The 16036-nt window shown below is 41.8% G+C and overlaps 1 protein-coding gene across 2 annotated transcripts in view; it reads left to right on the top strand.

Annotated features, from left to right (window-relative positions):
- Window positions 1-16036, top strand: part of DHRSX (dehydrogenase/reductase X-linked) — a 631492-nt gene that overhangs the window by 544319 nt on the left and 71137 nt on the right. For both annotated transcript variants that reach the window (XM_040338182.1, XM_040338180.1), the window contains exon 6: window positions 4297-4504. In XM_040338182.1, coding sequence (XP_040194116.1) covers window positions 4297-4504 — 208 coding nt within the window. The remainder of the gene's footprint in view (window positions 1-4296; window positions 4505-16036) is intronic.

Here is a 16036-nt window from a genome sequence, read left to right on the forward strand (position 1 = left end):
GCTGATCATTATTATGGGTGTCCTGTGCCCTATCCCCTCTCTCTTTCACATTTTTCCTGTTCAAGAAATAAACTTCACTCTGTTTAAAGCATTAAAGTGACTGGCACACAATGTTCTTGTTTATCACCCACCATGCCTACAAGCCTGCATTCTGAGAATGTATGTCAGCCGTCCTTACCCCCGGTAGTCATCATCAGGCTTCCGGAAAATCGGACACCCCTCACATTTTTGTAAATATTTTATTATAACTTTTCATATGACAACACTGAAGAAATGTCACTTTGCTACAATGTAAAGTAGTGAGTACATCTTGTATAATAGCGTCCCCTCAAAATAACTCAACACACAGGACAGGTTCCACTCAGAACAGGCCTTGCCATGGTCAACCAAAGCAGTTGAGTTTATGTGCTCAGCGTCATATCCAGAGGTTGTCTTTGGGAAATAGATGTATGAGTGCTGCTGCCAGCATTGCTGCAGAGGTTGAAGGGCTGGGGGTCAGCCTTTCAGTGCTTAGACCATACGCTGCACGCTGCATCAAATTGGTCTGCATGGCTGTCATCCCAGAAGGAAGCCTCTTCTAAAGATGATGAAAACAGTTTGCTGAAGACAAGCAGACTAAGGACATGGATTACTGGAACCAAGTCCTGTGGTCTGATGAGACCAAGATAAACTTATTTGTTTCAGATAGTGTGTAGCAACAACCAGTTGAGGAGTAAAAAGACATGTTTGTTTGCATTGACAGATCCCCATTCTGGCTCTCTGTGGAGCGATTACGGGTGGCCGGCGGACATCGCAGCTGCCAGTCACACGCATCAGCTGACTGGCCGTGCCACAGGGGAGCTATAGTTGCTATACTGTAGGTGCTAAAGGGACCAACGTACAGCTACAGCGATTTGCGGGAACGAGCCGGCCTGCAGTATGACGGTGGCTGGTCGGCAAGTGGTTAAGCAGGACATTTTTTTTATTTTTTTATGAAAGTCATTCAAGCTGGTAAAAGACTAAGGGTTTTTGGAGAAGGTACAGTGAGCCAATTCTGAATGATGTTCTGAGCAAACAACTATTTAAGCATTCAAGGGATGGTGGTATAGTTCAGTTTCAGCTCCACTTTAATCAAGTATGTGTATGCAGCCTCACACTGTTCTGGTAGTTTCCTTACTAATTACTTACTGAATAATAATGTGATTTTGACACAGGTAGCTTAAATGGCATTTTCCCTGTGTGAAAGGTGATTTGTGCATAAAAGTTCCCTCCTTTGTAAATCTCTAAAATAATTGTGCCATAAGCATTCAGCACACAATTAATCGTTGCAGCCAATTATTTTCCTTCTTGCCAGCTCCAAGCAATAATTAATTTAATTCAGTTATGTATTCCTAGAAGACCATATGTATTTTTACATAGAATTAGCAAACATAGCCTAAAGATTTAAACCTGTTTTGCTATTAGCCTCCTGTATTGTCTCCTGTATTTAGACTGGGAGAGAAAAGGTCGACAGTCAAAACTAGTCAGAAATGTACCTGGTCACTGGCATGCTAAGGAGGGGAGCAGAGAAATGACAGCATTGTTGTGTTGCTGCTCCCTCTTTATCTAATGTCCAATTGGGGTTAATAGTCTTATGCCCTGTACACACAATCGGATATCTGATGGAATCTAAACCGATGGATTTTTTCATCGGATATCCGATGAAGCGGACTTTCATCAGTCTTGCCTACACACCATTGGTTAAAAATATGATTGTGTCCAACGCAGTGACGTAAAACACTACGACATGCTTAGAAAAATTAAGTTTAATGCTTCACAGCATGCGTCGACTTGATTCTGAGCATGCCTGGATTTTTTAACGATGGATTTCCCCACAGACGATCGTTTTTTTCTATCGGTTTTTTAACCATAAGAAAAATTTAAAACAGGTTCTATTTTTTTTCACCGATGGGGGAAAATAACTATGGGACCCACACACGATCGGTTTGTCCGATGAAAACGGTCCATTGGTTCGTTTTCATCAGACGAACCGATCGTGTGTACAGGGCATTAGGACCCTGTCACACATGCGGACCCTATGTCTGTTTTTCATCCATCCGTTTTTGGATGAAAAACAGACATACATGTATCCCTATGGGATAGCGGGTGTCAGCGCATGAACATCCGCTGACACCCTGATCGCATCAGTGTCTGCTATGCTCCATTTCTGCAGACGGAGAAAAATACTATTTTTCCATCCATCATCGGATCGGATGAACACGGACAGGCGGTGCGTGTTAATACGATCCCCCCATAGAGGAGAGCGGAGATCTGACAGGTCGGTCCCGCCCTGTCATCTGCCGGCTCAGCCGGGATCAACGGTGCGATCCCTGCTGAGCAAGAGGATGATAAATATACGGATCCTCACAGGATCCGTACATGTGAAAGGGCCCTTAGGCTCCTTTCAGACAGGGGGGACTCCGGAAGCAGATCCACCTGCTCAGTGGGGAATCTGTCCACTGATCCCTGCTGAGCAGGCAGATGACAGGTCCACTTCATTGATACAGAGCTTTTTCTGTTTTCATCCGACTGTCATCCGATCCATCAGTCTGTTTTTAGCTGATAGGATCAGATGGCGGCAGGTGTCAACAGACGCATGGCCGTTGACATCCGCCACTCCATAGAGGGCAATGGATGGTCTGATTGGGTCCGCCTTAAAAACTGACATGTGAAAGGGGCCTAACAGAAGAGTTGCCTGCAGTGAGTACCGGGACCTGGCTGTTCTGTCTGGCAACGATTGGATGATGATGATTGATCTGCCTGGATTACAAGCTGGCATAACAAAATTCTAAATCTTTCAGCAGCTATTATACTTTGAATATACTGTATAGACTACACATTCATATTTACTTGTTTGCATGTATTTCAACTTTATTTGTGCTGAATAATTCTTTTTAGTATGTACAGGTATATTGATCTGCTTTTCTATAAAATCTTAGGCTATGTTTCATGTTACAGGGTAATTCACACCTACATGTCCGCTATAGGGAAGGGAAGTCCTAGGAACATTTTCTGGACATACTTTTAGGCGTCTGTTTTGTGCATATTTGCGCACATTTGTACGTATATTTGCATCTGCGCATACAAAACATTCCTAGGCAAAATTCATTAATATTTATGCTCATATGAGCGGATTTGCACATACCGCCTTAAAATACTGACTGGGAATTCACATTTTTCTTATTTTTAACTCAAGAATATGCAGCGCCTGTTTACACGCCCATATGTACAGGCACATTGTAAACAATGGCTGGACTGTACTGAGCATTTTCAAGCTGCAGTGTGCAAGAGGCCTAACAGTATATTGCACCAATTGTTTGCACATTCATTTTTAAACTAAAGGGAGACCGCACAGTTACAATTCAGGACAAGAGAGCTAGAACCAGATTGTTTGAACTATTTGTATTCTGATGGCTATGTTTATGTTTATTATACTAGCACCTTAAAAGTCCTGTAGTAGTGGCTCTGTATGTTGCAAGTTAAGGGTGGGATGTGGTGTATTGATTTCCTAACCAAGGGATGATTCATATTTGTGCAATTCTCCAACCAAGGATACAACTCTCACAGCAGAAAACACTAGAAGCCACTTTCATAAAACAGGTCACTGGTAGATGGCGATTATAAGTGGTTATCCCTACAAACTGAACATTTTTGCAGCGTTTAGAAGGATACATTTAATTTTTGTACAGTTACACAAATAAGACTAAAACGAAAAGTTATCTTTAATGCACAGGATGGGTTTAATAACAATTCTATAATTTATACACATCAATTTTAGATGTAGCAGTGGTCATTAGAAGGATCCAAAAACCGTCATAGCTTTAAAGTTATTTCTCAGAGACCAGTGTAGTCGACAACGTGTATCCTGATTATGGTATATGTTACTTTTTAGGATTTTTTTGGTTTACTCTCCTAAAGTTTCCCTTATTTAATGTGCAGTACAGCAAACTTTCTTTCGTAATCCAGTTAAATGTCTTAAGAACACTTTGAATGCTTAACATAAGCTGATTCACTTTCATTTGCCTGACCAAAAAGCTTTTTCTCTGTGTCGATATGACTAATTTCTGAGCTCAGTAGAGAAAATGGAAATGCAGCAGGAGGTGACCTTTATATTTGTCCCATTACCACTTAAATATAGGGAGATGTGTAGAACACATTGTGGAAGAAAGAATGAAAAGTTCCAGTTTATTTATTTAATAATATATTACAATTTAGTGTTTGCGTTACAAATAACTTATTTACGTGTTTACACTATTTTTTTGTTTGTTCTTTACACAGCCACAGTTACTCATCCCATGGTGCATATTCTCAGAGTAAACTGGCCCTTGTCCTGTTCTCTTACTATTTACAACATCAGCTTACTGCAGAAGGTTGCTATGTAACTGCTAATGCAGTGGATCCTGGAGTAGTGAACACTAACCTCTACCAGCATGTCTCCTGGCCAGGAAGATTTGTGAAATGGATGACTGGCTGGCTTTTTTTAAAGGTAGGTGTTTACTTAGTGATAATCTGCACACTTATGTTACATAACCCAATACCACAGTACAATAGCTTCAATATATAAAAATATTACGTTTAAATAAAACATGATACAACTGGTTTGTACAAATGAGATATGAGAGGCATTACTTTATCTTTATCCCCAAATCTGAGTTGGTAAAATAAGTCTGCCACCATTGGTGAACAATGTGCATTAGAAGATTTGCCAATTCAAATCAATCAGAAAGTGGTGGAAGGTCTTCGCACAAGATATACCATATGATAGTTCCCCATTTTTTACATCTAAAAGCCCCCTGGATTGAGTGTTTTTATGACATAGACTAAAATGATTTCTAGTTAATTCATGTTTGTCCTCTAACCGTATTGTATGGTAATCATGGAGGGGGTTTTTTCCTGCAGATTTCTGGTTCCATCTGAAAGAAAGTGGAAAAGAAAAATACTGCGCTTATTCAAAAATAGCAACAAGCCGCAACTAAAAATGTTATACAACATTAAACACAATAGGCAAAAAAGAAAAAAGCTGCGCTAATAAATAAGTGATGATGTGTTGTGCTGAGATCCACACAAAGTGTACAAAAAGTTAGGTCAGTGAACCTCAATAAACTGACAAAAAATAAAACAAATCAATCCTGGTGTATATGGTGAGAACAGTCTGACCAATCAACAGTTATCTGCGATCTACCGTGAAGTCCATATAACATAAATATTCAATTTTAAATAATCTCCAAAGTGCACGTAATTCCACAGCATCCAGAAGAAGTGATGACAGAAAGTTCCTCCACCACAGTAACACACTGCCGCTTACCAAAAAAACATGATCTCTTAGTTATAGGAGATCACAAGATGCATATAGTGATAACATCCACAGGGGTCTCTTTACACAGAAAGGTTCAATGTATTAGGTGCCTTGTACAGTATACCGATGCAGGATATGCCATAAAAAAGAGGAGGAAGCCGCATAGCATAAAATCATTTGAGTTTAATAAATCATAAAAAATGCACACTTACATCAATGTGGAAAGATGCAGGCATAAATACATCAACAGTCGAGCCGGCCGGCCTCTCAAACATGCAGCCCGTATCTTCCGGGTCTGATCGTATGACGCGGTGACGTCAGAATGTCGCTTCCCAACAATTTGTCTCAATGGGGACGTGTTCACGGGATATGTATCCCGTGACCACGTCCCCATTGGGACGAAACCTTGGGAAGCGACATTCTGACATCACCGTGTCATACGATCAGACCCGGAAGATACGGGCTGCATGTTTGAGGGGCCGGCCGGCTCGACTGTTGATGTTTTTATGCCTACATCTTTCTACATTGGTGTAAGTGTGCATTTTTTATGATTTTATGAACCATCTTCAAACAAACTCAACTAGTTGATAAGAAAATCATGAATTCAATACAATATATATATATATATATATATATATATATATATATATATATATATATATATATATATATATATATATATATATATATATATATATTCATATCAAAGGCAACACATTCCGCCCTTGATTTTCCTCTCTACACACAGAAAATCTCTTCATTACTAACAACTAATTCTACACATTAATTTTCCTTGTATGCAACCCCTTCCATATTTCTGTCACTGAGAAGGTGTTTCAGTCTTTTGACTAAAAGTTCATTAAAGTCCATTCTAAAGTCCTTGTGAAACAAGTCCAGGCTTGAAATACATCAAATGCCTTGCTCTTCACAGCTCTTGTGGTCTTCCATCATTCTGTCCATCATGTAGCCACTTTTCCCTGGTCTTCCTTTAGATCAAATTGGAGTGGAAAACAAAGCAGATTATCTGTTACTTCTAATAATACATAAACAGTAGTCTCCTCTAACTGGCTTCTTGCCTGGATCTCTGACCAACACTGATACACTGATATTTCCCAGAAGATCACTGCTGTTTATTTTGCAAGGTTTGATGTTAGACAGCCTCACTTTCCACTCTTGCTGAGAAGTATCCACTAACCAATCAGAGTCCCAGCCACTATCCTGAAACTCCTCTGCCAATGCAAATATAACCTCAAACCTTTCTGCCAAATTCCCTCTCTTTCCTAGATAGGCTTCATGGGAAGCAGTAGCATTGTACCTGTTCAGCCCTGTTCTTTCAGGAACTGTATGTAAATACTGCACTCCAGCTGTTAAAACTGTGCCCCAGCCCCTACCATCCTCTCATATGGTGTACTTTTGGTTATTGGCCTAGAATTTAACCACATGACTGCCTGTGTGAAAACCCGATCCCACCCCCTTAGTGTATGTGTGGGTGTAAATTTGCATATCTGGTCCAGCAATAGCCCGTTGTATCTTTCAATCAAACCAGATGCCTGTGGATGGTATGGTATGTGACACAACCAGTAGATATGTGCATTCCCGTTCGTACGAATGTTATTTTCGTACGAAAATGTTCATTTTCGTACCCGCAGAATAATGTGTACATACGAAAAAATTAAAGCACCAAAATACGAAAACAACGGGATTACGAATGAGCTGCATAACGAACAACCGCAAATACGAACGAACGATCCGACGAAAATGCGACAAAACGAAAACAGCAAAAGAACGAAAATTATATTTTGTTTGAATCCTTGTTCTGTTCGTATTTTGATTTTCAGTCGTATGTTCATATGACATCTAACAAAACATTTTCATTCTGTATTTTGTTTGAATGCTTTTTCTGTTCGTATGTTCATATGACATCTATAACAAAAGATTTGTATTCTGTATTCTGAATTCCTTTTTTCTGTTCATAATTTGGTTTCAAAATACAGAATACAAATCTTTTGTTATAAGATGTAATTTTCGTTTTTTTGAATGGACAGTGAGTGTAGTTAGTTGGTGAAGCAGCTTCTCTTTTGTGCTGAGTAGTACAGAAAAGCCAAATAAACTTTTCTGTGGATTTTCGTCTGAAGGGAGAGATCAGTTGGCCAGACTTTTGAACCTGGAACCCAAAAATGGTTTTCTGATGGAGTTTAAAAACGAACGAACGTTCGGTAAAACGATCGTTTTTATGTTTGTTGCTAAAAAAGTCTGACCAAGTGTATGGGGCTTAACACTAGTTAATATGGATGAGCCGCGTGTTGAAAGTGCCGCGAATCCCGCAATATATTTACGAAAGTGTAAAGGGGAAACTAAAGCGCTAGCAGTGCCCAAATGTGCAGGGTGGAAAATGAGCCTCTGATGAAGTCACGTGACGTGACGCAACGCGTAAGGCATCGAAAGACGTGACCGGAAGTGACGCACCTACCCGATCACACAGCCGTTCTCGCTGTCTGTTTTGGTTCAGGCTCTGTTTAGCTGAACCTCCTGATATTTTATTTTGTGGATGACATTAAATCGCTTTTACATACTTCACTATTGGAGATTCTTTCCGTTTATTTTGGGACCATTCTAAGTGCACTTGCATACGGATCCTCCATTTTGGTGAAGTCCGGAGTTGCAGACATAACTAGAAGGACGCCGTCTCTACCATTCACAGACCTGTGTCACTATAGGAGAGGTGAGGAGGATTCGTTTCTCGTGTCGGATTTCATCTGTGGAGATACCATGCTGTCATTGCATGTGTGTGAGGTAAGCACATTGTGAGCTCAGCTGCGCATGTGGATTTTCTCATCACTCTGCTTGGATACACAGTCACCGTTTGGAATTGTCATTCACTCCTGTGATTCATGAACTGTCACATATGAACTGTTGTCACAATTGGTTTTTTTCACATTTTTTATTATTTTTTCATTATTTGTATCATTTACACATTGGATTTTGTAGATCCATTGTGCCTACTTGGCACTATTCGTTACACTTTTGTATCACTTTGGAGATCATATTTTATTAGTGTTATTTTCTCTAATTGGACGTTTCACTGCCACCTTATTTTATTATACCACTATTTTGCGCTCATCAATCACTTTATTCATATTTACGAAAGTACAAAACGACGAAAATTCACGAAAATCATTGTCTAACAAGTAACGAACATGAATTAAACAGAATAACGAACCATCCCGCATGTACGAAAATAAAACGGTAACGAAAATACGAAATGATCAGAATACGAAAAAATCTCGTCGTACGAAAAACGAACGGGAACGAACAGGAAAACGGGCGTCTTACGAAAAACGAACGGAAACGAACCTACGGAACGATATGAAACAGAACAAAAAAAAACGAAAAAAAATTCTGTGCACATGTCTAACAACCAGTACACTCTGGAATCTTTGGCCCACTGCTGTACGGTTGATCCGGTGAAGTGTGAGCCGTTATCACTTTGGACCTGTTTGGGACAACCATAAACAATGACAAGTTTCTGGAGCAGTTAAAGCATCACGGCTTGATCTGCACCTTTGTAAGGAAGAACAAGCAAAAGTCCTGAATAGGTGACGACTGCAGTACAACCATATCTCAGTCCATTGTTTCCCTGGGGCAGGGGACAAATTAAGTCAATCTGCCAGATCTCTGCAGGTCTCTTGCCCTTCTTAATCGACCCCGTGGAGTACATTTGCAATGGTTATTGTCGTACTTCTCCACACACTGTCCAGTTCCTTTTTTTTTGTACACCTATCATGCAACGTGTTTTGATCCCTGAGAGGGGGGCAGTTTGAAGTTTGAAGATAAGTGATACATGGCATAGTAGATAATGACATATTTGGGTTGGTAGCTTTGGCATCTCCAACCTTTCCCATGTGCCCCATTTTTCATGAATATTTTATAATGTAGAAATATAAAAGCAGGTTTATTTTGCTGATAAGCTAATAATCCAAAAGCGTCTGTCTAATCCCTTTTACAGTGAGGTATTTAAATGAATCCTGGAACCATTTTGAATGAAATTTGTAATGGAAGCACATTTTCTAAATCACTTGCTGACTGAAGCAAGACTTTGCAGTGCGTACACAGGAATATTAATTACGCAGGAGTTAATAATAATTGTAGAACATGAGCTGAATCACCATAGTTTGGTATAATAAAAATGCTCTTGTGTTTCAGAGCATAACAAGAAACCATTGTAAATGAATAAATCATTGTCCTCCACGTCAGCTTGGTGTGGCTGGAAAATTGGTTGTACTACATGCACACTTCTACTCAAAAGGAAATGGAAATGATGAACTCATTTCCAACTGCTGCTTATGCTGATAAATGGATGTAAATGTAATTATTAATCTTTTTTCACCTTTATGATAAATTGTTCAAAGGCCTTGCAAATGTGACCTCCGTGGCCTGCCGCAGGGGGAGGACAGTTAGAAATTCTCATTAAACTGAAGTAGAATTTTCTTTTCTATATGATTTACCTTAAATTATTTTCTAAGTAGACATTTTCAGAGATGTTAGAGCAGTGCAAAGAACAGTGGCTATGTACAAAATTCAATAAACTATAGTGACCAAATAGAATTAGTACAAACACAAATTAAGTAACCTACCAACATTTTCAGGACTGCAGTGATAAAAGCTGCTTCATAGGCCTCGTACACACGACCGAGTTTGTCGGCAAAAACCAGCAACAACCTTGCTGGGAGTTATTTTTTTGCCGAGGAAACCGGTCGTGTGTACATTTTCGTCGAGGAAACTGTTGAGAACCTTGTCGAGCCAAAAAGAGAGCAAGTTCTCTATTTCCTCGACGGAAGTCTGATTTGTCTCGTCGAGATCCTCGACGGGCTGGTTTTCGACGAGAAACTCGGACGTCTGTATGCTAAGAAACCCGCGCTTGCTCAGATTAAAGTATGAGACGGGAGTAAAAGTAGCATTTGTAATGGAGATAACACATTTTTAAAGCTGTAACAGACTGAAAAGTGCAAATCGTCTCTTACCAAACTTTTATTTAACACGCAAACACATGAAATTAGCAAAAGCAGTCCCAAGAGTTTAGCCAGTGGAATCAAACTTCCCCTGCCGTTGTATGTATTGTATGTCACCGCGTTTGAGAATGAGGAGATTTTGGCTTGACTGTGTGTACGCAAAGCAAGCTTGTCGAGTTCCTCAACAAGCCTAACAAGGAACTCGACGAGGAAAACGATGTGTTTCGCCCGTCGAGTTTCTCGGTCGTGTGTACGAGGCTATAGAAAGTGACGTCCGTTTGCACAGGGCCTCCATTAGAAAGATTCTTATAACAGAAGATTGTACTTAATTTAGTCTAAAGATTGCAATGACAGCATTTAGCCCTGTATGTTCCATGGGACTTTCTCAATGTCAAAGTTCTTTTCTCGCTCTCCATCTGCTCTCACATTTACTAACTTTGCAGCAACAGCATAACATCATAACCCCCGGTGGGCATTAATTGCACAGACTTTTGTACAGATCAGGATTAGAAACTTATGCAAGTTCAAGGAAGACCTGAAGGTCACATAGTTCTGCAGAAATAACCCTGCAAGGAAACTGATTTGTACTTTCAATGTCAAGGACCCTTTATGTCTTGATCAGTTGTGTGATTTATGATGTGTTGTGAAAATTGATTTATTCTGCACCCTGTACTGGTATTTTCTTGCTTCACATTTGTATTGTTTTTCTTTTTGTCTTTAGACCTGCTTGAGCTATAGTGAATTGAGCAAACTAGAGATGCAGTTGCCTCTGTGATTGTTCAGTTCTTACATTTAGTTACAGTATTGTAGTATGTCATTATGCAATACCTCTGATCTGACTTACTATACTGCAGCACATATATTAAATGACTGATTTTTTTTAATGAATAAGCCATATAATTTACTAGTAAATGTGTATCTGTTTGCTTTATGATAGAAATTATAACATAACAAGCCTTAATTTGTCAAATATTGCAATCTTGTGACACATCTGCCATAAGACAACTGAATTATCAAATGAGAAGCCATTGGTGACACCATGGACACTTGTTACCCTTAATTGTATGACTGTTCCTCGTCCCCAAATACTCTAAATATACAACCAAGATTAAATTGGACCTCAGTCTATGGACCTTATGGGTACCACCAGATATACATACTGTATATAAAATACACAAGGTTTAGGAGATATTTCCAAAAGACATGCACCGATGTCTACGGTGCATGCGCCGTAAACAATGGGGCGCAGGCACACTGAGCATGCGCGTGGGAGTGACGTCTTTGCGGCTCCGGCCAGTCACATCGCCGGAGCCGCGATACGAAGAAGACACTCTGGGAGAGGTGGCAGCGATGGAGGAGAGGAACGAGCACCGCTGCGGTGGCTTCGATCTCAGGTAAGTAATACATAATGAGCTAGTATGCTATGTATAATATGCTCATTATGCCTTTTTCTTGCAGGGGTTTTTCTTTCAGATTTTTTTTTAACAGGGTTTACTTCCTCTTTAAAGCCGCTCTGTATACAGTACTGTATGTTCAGTAAAGCCGCTGGTGCACAGTACAACGCTGGTATGTGGCCAGAGGTTCAGCTCACAGCACTTCCTAGAGAGCTCAGGAACTCACATCACTTCCAGGTACATCCGCCCCTGTTGGGAGTGTCTTCAGGAAGCGCTGGGAACCACCATCACCCGCAAATCTCTGGCCACATACAAAGCTGTACTGTATACTGTACACCAGCAGCTTCACTGTACATATACACAGCGGTTTTACATGGATGAGCAGCAGACTCATTCACCTTGTGAGTGTATCAAGACAGCGCTCGTATATCAAGGCATTTTTTTTTTAAAGTTGCTCGTCTTTCAAATCGATTGTAAACCACGTTACTCGTAAACCAAGGTTTCTCTGTATGTAGCAATACGCTGGCATTGGTTTGTGGCTATAGGAAGGCAGTTGTGATGAATTCTATATTGCTCATTGTGGGATAAATTGAATCATTATGAGGGCTATCCTTCATGCTCATAAATAGATCAAACAATATTTTTTTTGATGCTTCTTGCCTTATGGAACCCTGACCTTTTATCCACCATTTATCATGTGATATACTGCATCTGGGATAACTCCTCTGGCCGACGCTGTTGTAGCATTTATATGTTTGCACCTTCTGCTCCTGATGAAGCAGAACTGCACAAAACACATCAAGCATTGTGTGAAGGGGTGGTGGAGCCCCCTAATATGCACTTTACTCTGATTGCTAGTGTGTAATTATTACATTAATACATGTAAACCCAACCACCACCCATATCACCATAGGGTGCATAATGCTACTGTGTATTTATTTGTAATAGTGTTTTATTGTTTATTATGCCCATAAAGTCCATGGACTGCGTTCCAATCTAATCTTGGTTGTATATTTTGACATAAGACAACAGCATCAGGACACATAACTATTATCTTAAAGCATCATTGTCAGTGTACATTTGCATGGCAGAACACAGAAGATGTTACCTGTCACAATGACACAACATACAATGTAAGGTTTAGGAAATTTACAGCATGAGTTAAAGTGTTACTAAACCCAGGACGCTGCATTCACTATATCTGATCTACCATAGTAAACAGGACATGAAAATCCAATTATTTTAGAAAATATAAACTGCTAAATACATTTTCTTATCTGTAGTATATAGCAGTCTTGTGACTTCTATGAGTGTCTGGTTAAAGCTTGTAGGAGGATTTTCACTCTCCTCTGACTGTCCTATGAGACTGCAGGACCCTCTGCCTGGACATCATCCCAAGAAAAAAAAACTCTCTAGCAATACACACAAAACTGAGAATGCGCAGAGTGTCTCCTAGGGCTCTGTTCTATCAGGAGATGGTTTAGGCACTGTGGAAGAAGGGGAGGATCAGAGACAACAGGATCAAACTGCCTTTTTACACACTGTGGATGATTAACCCCTTAGGTTCTACAGTGAGTATAACAAGCATGCTTTACTGCATATGTGACTTTTCTGACTGATTTTACTGTTGTGGGTTTAGTAACACTTTAAATTTGGGCACTTAAAGATCCCTGATATCAGGACACTATAATGAACATTGCCTTCTCTGACCTCCTGTTCTGAACGTTAACATGGAACCATAGACAAAATCAAAACAGATATATGTGATGTTTTTTGTCAGTAGCATAAACAGAGGAGCTGTTTTTGCTACTGTCTAGTTCTATTACACGCTAATCCTACCAGAAGATCCATTATTTTCCACTTTATTTAACAGGGTGACAATGCTGTTCATTTGGAAATGGAATTGGCAATGCTTAAAAAGCCTTTACAGGTTACCCGTTTAAAGGAGGTCTGCTGCTAGAATTATTGCACTTTCTATAACATTTGCAGCAATACCTCAAATGTGTGGTGTGGACATCATTAACATTTGCATGCAGGACATATGTATGTGTTTGCCTTTGCATGCAAACATGGGGAGTTTTAATTTTTTTTTTTTTATGTTATTTATTTTATTTTTACACTGTCTCTACATGAACAACATTACTTGTGAGAGCCGGTTCACACAGGGGCAACACGACTTCCAGCACGACTTTGGGAGGCAACTTGAACACAACTTGAGTATGAATCACAACGCGACCCACAACACGACTTGTCGCCTCCAGAAAGGGGAACTCGATGCCAAACTTTAAATAAAAAACTGGCATGGGTTCCCCTCTAGGAGCATACCAGGCCCTTAGGTCTGGTATGGATTTTAAGGGGAACCCCTCCACCGAAAAAACTGCGTGGGGGTACCCCCAATTCCATACCAGACCCTTATCTGAGCACGCAGCCCGGCCGGTCAGGAAAGGGGTTGGGGACAGGCCGAGCACCCTCAACATGGGGGGGTGCTTTGGGGCAGGGGGGGCGCCCTGTGGACCCACCACCCCAAAGCACCTTGTCCCCATGTTGATGGGAACAAGGGCCTCTTCCCGACAACCCTGGATGTTGGTTGTCGGGGTCTGCGGGCGGGGGGCTTATTGAAATCTGGGAACCCCCTTTAATAAGGGGGCCCCCAGATCCCGGCCCCCCACCCTATGTGAAAGAGTATGGGGTACATCGTACCCCTACCCATTCACCTGGTGGTAGAAAAATGTCAATAAAAGAACACTACACAGGTTTTTAAAGTAGTTCGGTCTTCTTCCGACTCCGGGGGTCTTCCGACTCCTCCCTTCTGCCGGGCACCACCGCTGTCTTCTTTCAGCTCTTTTACCAGCGGCCGCCTGGTCTTCTTCCTTCTGACGTCACCACCCGGAGCATGCTGGGACTGTGACGTCATAAGAGGCCTATATAAATCGCTGCGCACTGCACACCCGGAATATAGCGCGAGGGAGCGTCGAGTCAACATCGAAGAGGAGAAGAAGAGAAGAAGGCGACGCAGAAGACCGGGCCCCTGCTGGTGAAAGAGCTGAAAGAAGACAGCGGTGGTGCCCGGCAGAAGAGAAAAATAACTGGAGAACGGGAGAAGAGAGCGGAGAAGTCGGAATACCCCCCGAAGTCGGAAGAAGGGAGAAGACTGGGCCGCCGCTGGTAAAAGAGCTGAAAGAAGACAGTGGTGTTGCCCAGCAGAAGGGAGAAGTCGGAAGACCCCCTAAGTCAGAAGAAGACCCCCGGAGCTGCCTAATAAACTACTTTAAAAATCTGTGTAGTGTTTTTTTATTGGTTGTGGGGAGAAGGCCCTCGTTCCCATCAACATGGGGACAAGGTGCTTTGGGGTGGGGGGGGCCACAGGGCACTCGCCCGTCCCCACCCCCTTCCCTGACCGAACGGGCTGTGTGCTCGGATAAGGGTCTGGTATGTATTTGGGGGTACCCCACGCCATTTGTTTGGCAAAGGGGTTCCCCTTTAAATCCATACCAGACCTAAGGGCCTGGTATGCTCCTAGAGGGGGAACCCATGCCGTTTTTTTATTTAAAATTTGGCGTGGATTTCCCTGTGGGAGGTAGGAGCTTGCCATAGAACAGGTTCACACTGGGGCGACTTCCTGTAAAGTTGCCTCACTGTGAACGGGTATCCAACTTGGAGGCAACCTCCATTGAAATCAATGGGTACAGGTCGCCTAGAAGTCGGATTGAAGTAGTACAGGAACCTTTTCTGAAGTCGGAGCGACTTTAGATGTGTACATTAAGGCCGGGTACACACGAACAAACATGTATGGTGAAAGCGGTCCGTCGGACCGTTTTCACCATACATGTCTGCCAGAGGGCTTCTGTACGATGGTTGTACACACCATCGTACAGAAGTCCGCGCGTAAACAATACGCGGGGCGTGTCCGCGGTGTCGCCACGTCGATGACGCGGTGTCGCCGCGACAATGACGCAGCGACGTGGGCGGCCCGCCTTTAAAATGCTTCCACGCATGCGTCAAAGTCATTCGACGCATGCGAGGGACGACGGGCGCCTGGACATGTACGGTAGGTCTGTACTGACGACCGTACATGTCCGAGCGGGCAGGATTCCAGCGGACTGTTTTAAAACAAGTCCAGGAATATTTGTCCGCTGGGAAAAGGCCCGGCGGGCAAATGTTTGCTGGAATTCGGCCCGCTCGCGCCCACACACGACCAAACATGTCTGCTGAAACTGGCCTGCGGACCAGTTTCAGCAGACATGTTTGGTCGTGAGTACGGGGCCTAAGATGGCTCCCATACATTTCCATTCTTTTTCTCGACCGCTCGACTTGGGGCA

This window comes from Rana temporaria, chromosome 2 (genome assembly GCF_905171775.1).
Source record: "Rana temporaria chromosome 2, aRanTem1.1, whole genome shotgun sequence".
Lineage (NCBI taxonomy): Eukaryota > Metazoa > Chordata > Amphibia > Anura > Ranidae > Rana > Rana temporaria.